The 15,366-nt window shown below is 42.2% G+C and overlaps 1 protein-coding gene across 1 annotated transcript; it reads right to left on the reverse strand.

The window, feature by feature from the left end:
- Nucleotides 1-8,312: 8,312 nt before the first annotated feature.
- On the reverse strand, nucleotides 8,313-9,191 carry LOC137161890 (olfactory receptor 10C1-like). Its single transcript, XM_067561401.1, has one exon. The coding sequence runs from the start codon at nucleotides 9,174-9,176 to the stop codon at nucleotides 8,313-8,315; it is 864 nt and encodes a 287-aa protein (XP_067417502.1). The 5' UTR covers nucleotides 9,177-9,191.
- Between the last annotated feature and the right edge of the window lie 6,175 nt (nucleotides 9,192-15,366).

Genomic DNA, 15,366 nt, shown 5'->3' on the forward strand with positions numbered 1-15,366 from the left:
CAGCTTCAAGCAATACAGTATCTGTATTTTGTCTTATTATGTGCCATGCTATCCAGAAACTGAGACAACTATATTGTTATTCAGTTGCTGCCAACTGGAAGATCTCATACTACAGGGGTCGGAATAGCCAAGCAAACAACTGAAGCTATGCTAGGCCTGTAGGATAGTGGTCAAGCAACTCAAATTGTACTGGCCTCCAACACTTATATAGCTTCCATTACCAGAGTATCTGAGCACCTCGCATTCTATAACATATTTACCCTTATATCACATCCTGGGAAGTAGTAAAAATGTCATTGTGCCTGTTTTACAGAGGAGGAAATGGAGGCATAGAAGGACAAGGTACCTAGGCACTTTGATGCAGTTTGGTGTTTAGTGAAATTTTGAAAAGCTTCTGAGCACGTACCAGAGTTCTATCGCAGCCAATGGGGGTTAGGTGCCTAAACAGCTGAGATGATTTGGAAAATCCCATGAGGTGTATATCTGCCTCTTTAGGTGGCTGCACACCTTTGAAACTGTGGCCATAAATGAGTTGCCAAGGCCACACAGGAGTTTGTAATGGAACAGGGGAATGATCCCTGCTCCCCAAAGGTCAAACAGGAATTACTTTGGTTCTCCAACCTAGATGATCAGACCAACTGATCACAATGGGCTCATCTGACCTTGAAATCTATGAATCTATAAAGTTCTAGGTTAGTGCCCTGGAGAAATCTATCTATCTATCTATCTATCTATCTATCTACCTATCTCTCTATCTATCTATCTATCTATCTATCCCCCCTTCCCCTCAAAGTATCATTACAAGTGACATGTCAGTTTCAATATGTTTGTAAAGGACTTTGCAAAATTTGTAGGCAAGAAGAAGGTGATGATGATGATGTGGACAAATTGGATAGAGTCCAGAGGAGGGCAACAAAAATGGTTAGGGGGCTGGAGTACAGGACTTATGAGGAGAGGCTGAGGGAAGTGGGCTTGTTTAGTCTGCAGAAGAGAAGAATGAGGGGGGATTTGATAGCAACCTTTAGCTACCTGAAAGGGGGTGCCAGGGAGGATGGAGCTAGGCTGTTCTCAGTGGTGGCAGATGACAGAGCTAGGAGCAATGGTATCAACGTGCAGTGGGGGAAGTCTAGGTTGGATATTGGAAAAACTTTTTCACCAGGAGGGTGATGAAGCACTGGAATGGGTTACCTAGGGAGGTGATGGAATCTACATCCTTAGAGGTCTTTAACGCCCAGCTTGACAAAACCATGGCTCTGTCAGCAGCTATTCACCCATACCTCTGGCCACGATCAACCCGGACACTCTTTAACCTCCAGGGGAAATTCCACCCCTGCCGCAGCTTCTTGCCTCAGTTTCCCCCGCAGCATCATCTGGCCAAAGAAGAACCGTGACACTTAAAACACTCATTGTGTATAGCATACCAATGTCTCCTTCTCCCTGATAGTCACACCGCAGGTCTCTGGCCCGCTAAGGGAGAGTGGAGAATATCCTGCGCCTCAAACACCCCTGGGAAAATGAGTTTGTTTTGTGTCTCTTCACCTTCTGTGGAGAGTCTGGAACTGTTTGAAAGGAAGGACAGACTTTTCTGTTTTCCTAACTTCTCAGCAAATCTCCCATTTACCATGAACATTCAAGCCTTTGTAAATCTCTGTGCATTTCCCCATCTCCTGTTTGTCATTAAAACCTTCCTCCACCCCCTTTGGTCTTTTTTCTGCCCTAACAGTCCATAAAATGAGACACGGCGGGTTGGCAGGGACTCAGCAACGTTAAGGTCAGTAGGGACCAATATGACCATCTAGTCTGACCTCCTGCACAATGCAGGCCACAGAACCTGACCCACCCACTCCTGTAATAGACCCTCTCACTCATGGCTGAGTTATTGAAGTCCTCAAATCATGGTTTAAAGACTTCAAGGTACAGAGAATCCACCAGTAAGTGAGCCGTGCCCCACGCTGCAGAGGAAGGTGAAAAACACCCCCAAGGCCTCTGCCAATCTGCCCTGGAGAAAAATTCCTTCCCAACCCCAAATATGGCGATCAACTAAACCCTGAGCATGTGGGCATGACCCACCAGCCAGACACCCAGAAAGAATTATCTGTAGTAACTCAGAACCCACCACATCTAATGTCCCTTCACAGGTCATTGGGCATATTTACCGCTAGTAGTCAAAGATCAGTTAATTGCCAAATTAGATTGTCCTCCTCATCCTCATGCCATCACCTCCAGTTGCCCTGACCTATGATGTATATCTAGCCTATAAAGAATTGGTATAACTAGGAGGCTTGGCATGCATCCTAGAGGAACCCATTGATTTATTTCCTGGACAGGTTTATTCCCTGGATGGCCTTTTTGCCATGACCTTCAAGAATGTCCCATTTCAACTGTTCAAATAATAAACGTTCTGCTAGCCGGCCACCACACATCCTTCAAACACCTGTCCAGCATTGCTGGTCAACCACCTTGTTTAATTTCTCTCTAGTGCTTCTGGGGTAGAGATTTTGTGCATCCCTTCTTACCCCAAAACCTTTGGGAGTAAACATGCAACATCCAGTTTCTAGGGTGCGTGTGCAGTTGTCTCTCATGTGGATGGCTGCCTCAAATATGGGTTGACCTTCTCCCTCCCCACCCCGGAAGTAGTACACACAGCAATTCTCTGGACCAAAGGGAGAAATATGGCAGGGATGCCTCCCTGTAAAACTGCGGTCAACCATACACAGCCTTTAACAACAGAGGGTCAAGCAAGGGAGACTATGTAAACCTCCACCATAGCCAAAGTCCTCTCCCTGACCCACACCCCCAGCAGCTGGACTCTGGAGGCCTAAGATCAGCTTTTCCGGGGAAAGGAGGAGGAATACTGATTCCACCCCACTGGAGTGGCCTTTTCTTCCCCACACATTGAGTCAAGGAGAGCAGATTTCCTCAGCTCCACCCACCACCCCCCGCCAGGCTATCGGATGTTCTCAGGTGAGTATCTCTCTTGCTGAAGTTATTCCACATTACATTAAATATTTAAATAATTAGTGGGCGAGAGAGAAAGCGGGAATGACTCAAGGGGCTGGTTGCACATGGATGTTCAGACATTTGACCACATAGCGACATACACACACAGATCCATAACAGACTTACCTAAATATCAAAAACACTGGTGCCAGACAGAGACCTAGAGAATCAGTGAGGGCTGAGAAAAATAGACTAACAAATATTGCAAGTTAACATTCAATGAGATTTAGGCAACTAAGTCACTTTTACACATGAGACTTAGGCTCCTAAGTTAATTAGACACTGCTGAACATTTTATTCTCGTTGCTTAGAAATGAGCACTTTGTGATTTCTGCAATTAGATAGATAGATAGATAGATAGATAGATGATAGAAAGAAACAGCATGATCTCTCTCTCTCTCAATTGCATATGCTTGTTTGTACATACAATACCTCGTATCAATGATTGAATTTATCCAGAAGGAAATCCACAGTAAGCAAGAGTAAATGTCATGAAAATCTTTGAGCCTAACAAAGCATTCATTTATATGGGTTTGTAAATTTCATAGAATCATAGAAGATTAGGGTTGGAAGGGACCTCAGGACGTCATCTAGTCCAACCCTCTGCTCAAAGCAGGACCGACCCTTTTGGATAAAAGTTAGTCAGAAGCCAGGCTCTGAGACATTTTAGTCCCATTTACACCAGTGAAATTTGGAGTCATTTTGTGAGAAGTATACAATTAAAAACAAATACATAAATCATTACAGTAAGTGAACAACAGTAAGAGGAATATTGTTGAGGGACAGACAGATAGACCTTAGATGTAGGACTTTGTATTTATTAGTACCATTTCTCTTTCTATTGACACCATCCATCACCACTTCATTTTCTTCCTCTGCATGTTTTTTCTCCTCCAATTTTAGGGAGAAGAAGTTTGATTGGAGATTCAACCAATTTGATCAAAGTGGCTCAGAATTATTTTTTCCCTGGGAAAATATCAATTTTTTGTCACAAATCCAAAAAACCAAAGTGTTTTGGTTTTCAACTGAGGGGAAATATTGGCCAAGGAACAACCAAGCAACAAAACAAAGGAATATCTGGGGAGGATTTGGATTCCTGATATAAAAAAATGGAACACTTACAGAGAAAGGAGACATTTTCACTGAGAATGTTCTTTTTGTAAAAAAAAAACCCAGTTTTCAACAGAATTTTGTTGCCCAGCCCTAAAATAAACACCAAACAAACCGAGGCAAAAAGTAGGAGTACAGTGATGCTGAGTTCTTTGAGGGAACTCCTTGGAGTCCTTGAATGAGCCCAAACTAGCAGAAAGCATCTCGGAAAATGGTGTGATAGATGGTAGAAGCAATTCTATAGATCGCTTGTGCACCACGGTATTAATTAAAAGGAACCAGTTTGCATGAATCTTTTTGAATGGCAATTGGCAGATGCTGATCCCAGTTCTTGGTCACATTCAGATCTGAAAGTTTCAGCCCAGACTCCTTAATCTCACAATCATGGCTGTCTCCAGGAAGATATTATCCTGACAAGGTTCTCCTGAGAGCTCCTTTCACTTCATTGTTCCTCAGGCTGTAGACAAATGGGTTTAACAAGGGTGTGAGGATGGTGTAGCAGAGGGACACAAATTTGCTGGGACTTGGCGAACTGCTGGACTTGGGCTGGAAGTAGGTGAGACCAGCCGTGCTGAAGAGCAAGACCAGCAAGATGAGATGCGAGGAGCAGGTAGAAAAGGTTTTATGCTGTACTTCAGCAGATGGCATCTTTAGGATTGTGGCCAGGATGCGGCTGTAGGAGCAGAGTATCAGTATGAAGGGGATCATGATGAATAATGCAGTCAAGGTACGGGCTTCCATTTCAATCATGTAGCACGGCTGGAGCATCCAGCATGGGTGGAGCATCGCAGAAGAAATGGTCAATCTCATTAGGCATGCAGAAGGGGAGATTAAATAACCACATGACATGCATTAGTGTCACAAGGCTGTTGCTTAGCCATGCAACGCCCACAAGCTGCATGCAACCCTCCTTCTTCATAATGACAGTGTACACCAGAGGGCGGCAGATAGCCACATGTCGGTCATAAGACATCAAGGTCAGAAGGCAATAATTTGTGTGTGACAGCTGGAGAAGGAGATGGTTTTCTCCCCAGAAAGGAGGTTGACCAGCATTTCAGGGATGGTGACTGAGTTGTAGCAGATCTCCAGGAAGAATAGGTTGCAGAGAAAGAAATTCATGGAGATGTGAAGGGCCTAGTCAGCAAATGTTATGAAAATGATGAAAAGATTCCCCATTAGGATGATCATGTACATAACTAGGATAAACACAAAGAGTAAATCTGGGAGGTTAAGGAGACCAGAAAATCCCAGTAGGATGGATTCAGTTGCCATAGATTGGTTTCTTCCTTTCATGTCAACAGGATGTTTCACTTCCTAAGGAAATGAAGAGGCACTCAGTCACCATGGTGCTGGGAAACCTTACAAAACAGATAGATACATAGATATGAAGCGTCATGACCCTGGGTAAGCTATTGGCTGCAGGAATTAAACCTGGGACCTCTGGAACTTAATACATGAACCGACTGCCAACACTAAAAAAGCCACCTCTTTTGGCCAATGCTCATCAACCTCTATGGCCCAGTCACCAGCAGAGGGGGGCACGGCTCCACACTTTATGTGCATGGATTACAGATAGATAGATCATTATTTGAGGACTTCAGTAACTTAGTCATAGGTCAGGGGTTTATTACAGGACTGGATAGGTGAGGTTCTGTGGCCTGCGTTGCGCAGTAGGTCAGATTTGATGATCATATTGGTCCCTTCTGACCTTAGAGTCTATGAGATAGATAGATAGATAGCTAGATAGATTATTGAAAGGAGGAAAAGTACTTTCTTCAGTCTGAATATAGCTGGCCTCATTCATTTGAAGTATATGGGCCCAATTCTTCTGTCATTTACACCTCATGTCGATAAAGAATAACTCTTCTGAAGTTCATGGGGCTAACTCTCCCGTCTTCAGGAGTAACTTCATTCAAATTACCGGAGTGGCAATTGTATAAACTGAATTGAGGGGGCAGCAAGCTCAGACCATGGGCGTAAAGTGACCAAAAAAGAGGTTTAAGAGGATAATCAGTGTAATTTGCACTAATTAGTCATTGTAGCCTTTGTGCAAAATGAGAGTAACTCACACACAAGAGAAGCTGTTGGAGGAAAAAAAGCTAAAAGGTAAGAGTAACAATCCCCCTTCTGCCTGCTTGGCAGGAATATTAGTCTGAAATCTGATTTTAGTCATACCAGTGGATATCCAGAATCACTATTGATTTCAGCTGAGAGGAGTGATTCCACATCATCACAAGAGCTAGGTGAAAATTTTCAGACCAATACTTTATTCACTGCAAAATGCAGAATGAAGCTATTCACAAATTCATGTCAAGTTCTCCCAGTAGGTTTGATGCAACCAAAAAAACTGGAAACATTTTGGCAATGTCAAATGGAAACGTTTCATTTCGTTTTGATCTGAACTTTGCCTTTAGATTTTCAGGCCGAAGAAAAGAAAAGAATTGGCAAACACACAAGGGAGCTGGTGGTGGTTACTTCTTTATCAGCTTGATCCTGGGGTTAGGGCACTTATGTGCAATGTGAGAGACCTATATTCAATTCCCCCACCTGCCGTAGGTGGAGAAGAGATTTGAAGTTGGGTGTCCTATACTGGTCCTATATTATTGAGTTATGCGGGAGCTCTCTCTGAGTCTTTCCTCTTCAATCTGTTCTGTTTTGTGTACTCAGAAGTACACTCAGTACACTCGGAAGTACACTCAGAAGTATTGTGGCACATGCTACCAAAGGGATCTATTAACCGTGAACAAACGCAGTTAAACACTCTACATGGTGATCCCTGAAGAGAGATTCTGGCTAGCCTTCTGAGGTGGAAAATGTGATATCTTCTGACCAAGATGATTTTTATGTTTCTTGCAAAGATTCAAGTGAAGCCACCAGGAGATAGATTATTTTCAAAATTCATGGGCCAAATTTTCTGAAAAAGTGTTTTTCAACCTTTGGTCCGCGGACCCCTGCGGGTCATCATAGAATCACAGAAGATTAGAGCTGGAAGAGACCTCAGGAGGTCATCTAGTCCAGTCTCCTGCTCAAAGTGGGACCAATCCCAACTAAATCATCCCAGCCAGGGCTTTGTCAAGCCAAGCCTTAAAAAACTGTAAGGATGGAGATTCCACCACCTTCCTAGGTAATCCATTCCAGTGCTTCACCATCCTCCTAGTGAAAAAGTTTCTCCTAATATCCAACTTAGACCTCCCCCACTGCAACTGGAGACCATTGCTCCTTGTTCTGGCATCTACTACCACTGAGAATAGCCTAGCTGTTGCCCAATCCCCAAGGTGCATCATGGTAGTCACATGTCTCTCGGTGCATTATGGGAGATGTAGTAGATTCAATGAGTCTGTTTCAGATGGGAGAATGGGGCCATCTGGTCAGCTAAATGAACCAAAAATAAATATTTTCATTGCTGGAATCTTAAAATGTATCATTTCACTCAAAAATGCTCATATAAAATGTCTCTATATTTCCCAATTAAAATTATGCAGAATTTCAATTTTGTGAAAAATTTCAAACTTCTCATTTTTTTTATCCTCATTGGAAATGAAAACAACTGTTGACCGGCATCTCCTGGGGGGAAATCCCATTGTTTCGCAGATCTGTGTTTAAACCACATATGCAATTCTGGTGTCCCCCTTCAGCAGCTCATGTCAAACTACCTATAACAAAAAGGACCACTGGTGGCATGAAATGTAATGGTCATTTATAGCTGGCTCATTATTCAAAAAATATAAAATATATGTGATTTCCTTTTCCCCATGCCTATTTATACCAACATTTTTGGGAAAATATTTGGGAAATTCAGAATAGATCAACCACCCAAGGGCACTTTTCTATAAAATTTCACTTTCTGTGAACAATGGGAGGCATGAGAAATGAAATTTTATTCATATTGTTGTTTTATTGTGTATTTTGTTTTTTTTCCATAGAATATTAGGTCTTAAAGCCAGGAGAGGATGCAAGTCATAATAAAATAAAATTATAAAACTGAAATTTTTTTCTTTGTATTTTGTTCAAATGAAACATTAAAGGAAAAGCTTCTTGGAAATACAGAACTTGGTAAATTTTACTAGCACTATCTTACACAAGGAAAACTTCTCCTTTACATCTGGAATGCCACTTGGGAGATATTCCATAAAGGAAACAGCTTTTGGAGCTGGGATAATTCTCAGAGGCTCATCTGATTGACAGAAAATTATCTGATTAGATTAAAAGATTTTCATTGCTATTTTCCACAAAGCGTCTTTCACCTCTTTGTTCCTGAAGCTGTAGATAATGGGATTCAAGATCGCAATCCCCACTGAGTAGAACAGAGAAAACAACTTATCCACACCCAGGCCGTAGCTGGACTTGGGGCGTGCGTAGATGATAAGAGCTGTCCCGTAGCACAACGTCACCACGATGAGGTGTGAGGAGCAGGTGGAGAAGGTTCTGCGCCTCCCTTCGGCAGACCGAATTTTAAGGATGGTGCAGATGATACAGATATAGGACAGCAGGCTCAGCAACAAAGGCATCATGAGGGCAAAGGCTGCACCCACAATTATCTGGACTTCAATCCAGTAGGTGTCCCAGCACACCAGCTTCAGCACCGGCTGGATATCGCAGAAGAAGTGGTTGATCACATTGGACCCACAGAAAGGAAGTGTGAAGACAGCGGTTGTGTGTCCCACGGCCACCAAGGTACCACAGATCCATGAGCCACATGTCAGCTGGATGCAAACCCTCTTATTCATGATAGCCGTGTAGCGCAGTGGGTTGCATATGGCACTGTAGCGGTCATAGGCCATAGATGCCAGGAGGAAGCATTCAGTAATGCCGAAGAATAGAAAGAAAAACATCTGTACAGCACAACTGGCAAAGGAGATGGTTTTATTCTCTGAGAGGAGGTTGGCCAGCATCTTGGGCAGAGTGACTGAGGTGTAACAGACGTCCAAGAAGGACAAGTTCCTGAGGAAAAAATACATGGGTGTGTGAAGAGCCGGATCGACGTATATGACAACAACGATGAGGATGTTGCCCAGCACTGTGATAATGTAAATGCACAGAAACACCAAAAATAGAATGGAATTCATGTCTGGGTGGCTAGAGAAACCCAGTATGACAAATTCAGTCACAGAGGTGTTTCTTATCATTTTATCCCTCAGCATATATTCTCTTGAGAAATAAAAAGAAAACTTGTTAGTTTAATACTTTAAATCAACTCAAACTGGCATCTATCTATCTATCTATCTATCTATCTATCATGACTTATCCCCTATCTCTCCATACATACATCCCTCTGTCTGTTTGAAAAGAATCACAACCAACACTATTTTGATCCATTTCTCCTGTCACAACACTGTCTATCGAGAGGAATGGTTCACATTCTTCTTTCAGTCACACCGGCTTTATATTGGTATATATTCCTAACCTCAGTGGAAATACACCTTTTATACCAGCATCGGAGGAAAAATAATTTGAACAATGACATTTTAATTGTATAAATCCATGGGTGTGATCAGAAATGGCTTCAATGGATTTACACTTGTGGAACTAAATGTCAAAATCTGTTGCAGCGTTTCTTGGAGTATCATGTATGTTAAAATAACACATCACCTTTTCCTAGACTCTCAGCTAGCATGTAGCACAATTAGGGAAGCTAGGCTGATATACATCAGCGGAGAACATAGACTTGCTTATCATAATTTCACTTCACTTCACTTCATTTCCAACAAACTACATGGGAGGCCACGTGGAGGTCGTGTTGTGCACTGTGCTAATGAGACGGCCGGCTTGTCCTCTATTTTCCATGAGATCAACAATGGTTCATTGACTTCGGTGCCATTAACCCTGAGTTCATGCACTTTGTCCCCTTTTCATTCATGTCTCCACCTCTGTTCGTGCCCCTCTTTATCTGCCCATTAACCTTTCCCTTCTTCCCACATTCTAAACCTTTTCTAATCCCTTTCTTTTCCACCAATTCTCCTCTTACTAACAGTAAGGCTATCTCTTCACCGACAGTGTCAAATTTGCCATCGTCAGATCGACTTATCTGGATCGACTGAGCAGTCAATGAAGACCCACTCAGTCGATCCAGAAATCAACGTATAAAGACCACCTTCTCAAGTGGCGTAGCGCTGCGTCGATGGGAACGCGGTTCCCGTCGGCGCAGTGCAGTTAAGACAGCATGCAGAAGAGAAGCACAGAAGTCGATGAAAGTTACACAAGTTTTTTGTGTAGCTTGTGTAACTCCGGTCGACTGGCGCCGAATCTCCAAGGTAAGTGTAGACAAGCCCTCAGATAAATCAGGAGTAGCCTCACTGGACCAAGTAAGTTGCACCAATATTACGATACAGTGAGGAATATCGGTGTCTATGATTCTCTCTATGGGTACGTCTATACTTCAAAGTACTTATGGAGGCCTGTGGTGCACATACATTGAATGACTCCCCCACCCCCAGCATAGCAGTGTATATTGTGAGCCATGGCTTACTTCAGTAAAGTGAAGGCATTGGAGATCCTTGGGGTATGTATGTGATGCCATCTGGATTAGGAATGGCCATTTATAATATTATTAATACCAATATTACAGAATTGCAGTAAGATATGCCACGTCAGGCACAATTGGAAAGGTTATAATTTGCTAAGTATGATAATATGGTTTATGCACATGTATTGTCTTTGTACTGTAGATTATGGTTGTGTGTGATATATCTATATCCAAAATCTTGTGCTGTGCTACTGCGTCACACCCCCACCCCCTTTCAGTAGCTTGGTGTCACGCCTAATGACTCATCAAGGGCCATCAGCTATACCATGAGCGCAGGGAGAGAAGCCAGGTCAGCACCTGTGCTTAGAATCATTGGGCTGGAAGGGACCTTGAGAAGTCATCTAGTCCAGTCCTCTGCGCTCATGGGAGGACTAAGTAATGTCTAGACTATCCCTGACAAGTGTTTGTCTAACCTGCTCTTAAAAATCCCCAATGATGGAGATTCCACAACCTCCCCAGGCAATTTATTCCATTGATTAACCACCCTGACAGTTAGGAAGTTTTTCCTAATGTCCAACCTAAACCTCCCTTGTTGTAGTTTAAGCCTATTGCTTCTTGTTCTGTCCTCAGAGGCCAAGAAGAACATTTTTTCTCCTTTCTCCTTGTAATGACCTTTTATGTACTTGAAAGCTGTTATCATGTCCCCCCTCAGTCTGCTCTTCTCCAGGCTAAACAGACCTAGTTCTTTCAGTCTCCCCTCATAGGTCCTGTTTTCTAGACCTTTAATCATATTTGTTGCTCTTTTCTGGACTTTCTCCAATTTGTCCACATCTTTCCTGAAATATTGCACCCAGAACTGGACACAATACTCCAGTTGGGGCCTAATCAGCACAGAGTAGAGCGGAAATACTACTCAAGTCTTACTTACGCACTCCTGCTAATACATCCCAGAATCGTGTTCACTTTCTTTGCAACAGCATTACACTGTTGACTCATATTTAGCTTGTGGTCCACTATAAACCCCTGATCCTTGTCTACAGTACTCCTTCCTAGGCAGTCATTTCCCATTTTTTACGTGTGCAACTGATTGTTCCTTTCTAAGTGGAGCACTTTACATTTGTCCTCATTGAATTTCATCCTATTTACCTCAGATGAATTCTCCGGTTTGTCCAGATCGTTCTGAATTATAATCCTATCCTCCAAAGCATTTGCAACACTTCCCAGCTTGCTCTGGTCAGCAAACTTAATAAGTGTGCTCTCTACACCAATATTGAAATCACTGATGAAAATATTGAACAGAACCAGACCCAGAACTGATCCTTGCGGAACCCCACTCATTACGCCCTTCCAGCATGACTGTGAACCATTGATAACTACTCTCTGGGAACAGTCTTTGCACCCACCTTATTGTAGCTCCATCTAGGTTCTATTTCCCTAGTTTTTTTAAGAGAACGTCATGCGGGAGAGTATCAAAAGCCTTACTAAAGGGGCTGCAAGTGCCTTTCCTTGCCCGTGTGCTGTGAGCTGGTGTTTGAAACAAGCCACATGCCAGACCAGAGACTATAAAATGCAGCTGCACCATCCTCACCTTGTCTTCTTTCCTTCCTACCTCTTTCTTGTCTGCTTCCTTCCTACCCCTGGATCAACTACTCTATACCTGAAGCTGTGAAACAAAGAACTGAGACCTATCCAGGTACTGGATGTACCCCAGAGGAACTGTACAAGCCTGCAAATGCCACAATTCTGCTGAGAATCTGATGTACATGGACTTTAAACTCACTTGTAAGTATCTGATTGCTTTGACCATTTAACATCTCACTTCTTGTTTGTTTCTTTCCTTTTATAATGAATCTTTAGTTTTAGGTGCTAAAGGATTGGCTGGCAGTGTGGTATTTTGGGTAAGATCCAAACTTATCTTGATCTGGCAATGCGGCTGACCCTTTGGGGATCAGGAGAACATTTTGTTAAAGGGAAGGGAGTTTTAAATAACTTGTCTCTTTGCTGGACTCAGTTGTGTTAGAAATAACCAAACAGGTTGTCCCAGGGGCAGATTGAGGAGACGGAACCCTTTATTGCCTGCTTGTTCCACCTCGACGCCGTGAGTGATCAACGAGGGGGTTACTTTACAATTCTTTTATCCATAAGAGTATGTAAATGTATACATTTCCAGCAACTCCCCATAGACCCTTAGTTGCTTACATTGACACCTATAAAATGAACATTAACAACTACATAATGAATATAATTATACCTGCTCCTAATTGTTGTTCACAGGATTACCATATAGAGGTCAGGCACATCACCTCAAAACCTATTAATTTTACCCTAACATTATTTGAAGTAACAGCGTGCCAGGGGGGAAGGAAGATAATGCTTTCTTCCCACCAAAGGCCTTGTGCAGGAGTGGCGATAGTCTCACCCAATGAGCAGATGGCCAGGAAGGGAGGAAAAGCAAAGAGATAACAGACTCTAACTAGAATTCACACCAATTAACAGAAACTAGGTTTGCCCGTGCTATTACCCCATTCTCTGTGACTTAGGCCTGACCTTTTGTCAAGCTTTTAACTCTTTACTCTCCTACAAGTTGCTGATTGGGAGCCAGAGATTGAAATGCAATAGAGGGGGTTGTGTATTTCTTGTCGTAGCTTCTTGATAACCAGTGTGAGGAGCATTGTTTGTGACTGGTCGGGGAATCTAACTTCTGTGTTAATCACCAGTTCTGGGAGAATCTGCTCTCCTTCTGCAGCCTGCCCTGTCCTTGGCATTTTCAGGTGGGCTACCCTAGGCACGGACCCTACATGGATCTCTCCAATCTTAAGCAGTGCCTCCCCCATCTACACTGCTATTTTTACCAGTATAGTATCCTGCAGACTCGCTGTTGCTGGAGCCTTTCCCCACCACAGGGAATGACTCTGGAAATGGGGAAAGACTCTGGCAGAGGGAGGCAGGGGTGAAAGACTCTAGCAGCTCCCCAGAGTCTCCCACTGCAGCCACACCCATAGCTACACACCACAGTGTAGACATAGCCTCCTTTTAATTATGGCAGATAGATACCCAGGTAGTTCCTGTACCTTAAACACTGCCACCAGTAAAGACAAAGCCTAGATGTAAAACATCTAGATCAAGCTTGAAAGGGGTTATTGTCCTCTTGAATGTGTATCGTAAAAAAGGAATCAGTGCTACCGAGTGCAGATTTTATTTTATTTTATTTTATATCTATATGAGGCCTACTCTTCACTGAAATAGAACTGGGTGTCTAACTTCCTAATGCACCTTTGAAAGTTCTGACCTGAACTGAATACATATTTTTTAACAGTCTCTCAAATGTCTTTGTCAATCTACAATTACTGAGGACATGTTTCTCCTCTCTCTCTTAAATGGAAGTAAATCATGAGTATCGATGCTACTGTATAACCCAGTGAAACTCATTGAAATCAATGGAGTTACACCAGTGAAAAATTGGAGTAAAGTGGTGAGAGTTCAACATCTATCCCAACAGATCTTCTTACGTTGCAAATAGTAATTTCATTGACGTCAATGTCATCTCATCAGTATCAATCCAATGTATGTGAGATCAGAATCAAACAATTTTCATCTGCCCGTTTCACATTATTAGGTACATTTGGTCGAAAAAGGGAATTAACGACCCACGTTAAATGCTAATTTTTAAAACTGTCATTTAATAACAAGTTGGATGAAATGCAAAATCTCAGATATTTTTATGAAAGATGATATATTCCAAAATATATTTTGTTTGAACCTTATAAACACATGTTGGAATGTTTCATTTCAATAATGTAAAAATATTTCATTTTAATAAGGTCAAACAATATCTTTCAGTGTTATCATTTTGACTAGAATAGAATAAAAAGGAAAAGAATAGACAAAACATTATGATAACGTTATTTCAAAATGTAGACAAAATCAGTATGTTCCCAGGTAAAATGTTTTGAGTCCCTCCAAACAGTATTTTCCGATGGAAAATTGTTCTGTTGGAATATTTTCATTCAGTTTTACAGTTAACAGAATTCCTCATGGCTTTACTTTAAGAGGGATTGAAATCAGGGCTTGAAACTTTAAAACAGCTCATTTCAGTTCAAGATATAATAGGGATTTCACAGGACTTATCTAGATGCAAAACCAGGCTCTTAAGTGTCCCAACCCTCTGTCTGCCAGAAGCTGGGAATGGGCGACTGGGGATGGATCACTTGATGATGACCTGTTCTGTTCATTCCCTCTGAAGCACCTGTCATTTGCCACTGTCGGAAGACAGGACACTGGGCTAGATGGACCTAGTTTGACCCAGTCTGGTCATTCTTCTGTTCCTATGTTAGATTCAGGTCATTAGAATAATCCAAAGGAAACAAACATAATTCCAGACAAATCAAGAAAATTCTCACCTCGTCTGTATCCTACATTCATCTCCTGTCTGTGATTACCAAAGAATTCGGTCTAAGGTGGAACTGGACTATTTAACAACTTCTTTAGAAACCCCAGGGTTCTGGATTTTCATATACCTCCGATGCCTCATTATATGAAACCATAACATAGTTATTAAGGGAATACACTTCCACCCATTTAAATGAGTCCCAAACATCTAATTATTTCAATAGGAGTAGAATATGGCATTGAGTGCTTTGTGTCTTTGGGACTGATATTCAGCTAGTGTGTAAGCTCCTAAATCCCACGGGCACATTTTCAAATTCCTCCTCTCATAACTAAGCAAGGACATCAACAAATGACAACTTCACAAGTGTGGAAGGAAGATTCTTACAAACAATTAATAGTTCTTT

This window comes from Emydura macquarii, unplaced genomic scaffold, assembly GCF_026122565.2.
Source record: "Emydura macquarii macquarii isolate MOO-44397 ecotype Brisbane River unplaced genomic scaffold, CSIRO-AGI_Emac_v2 contig_2403, whole genome shotgun sequence".
Lineage (NCBI taxonomy): Eukaryota > Metazoa > Chordata > Testudines > Chelidae > Emydura > Emydura macquarii.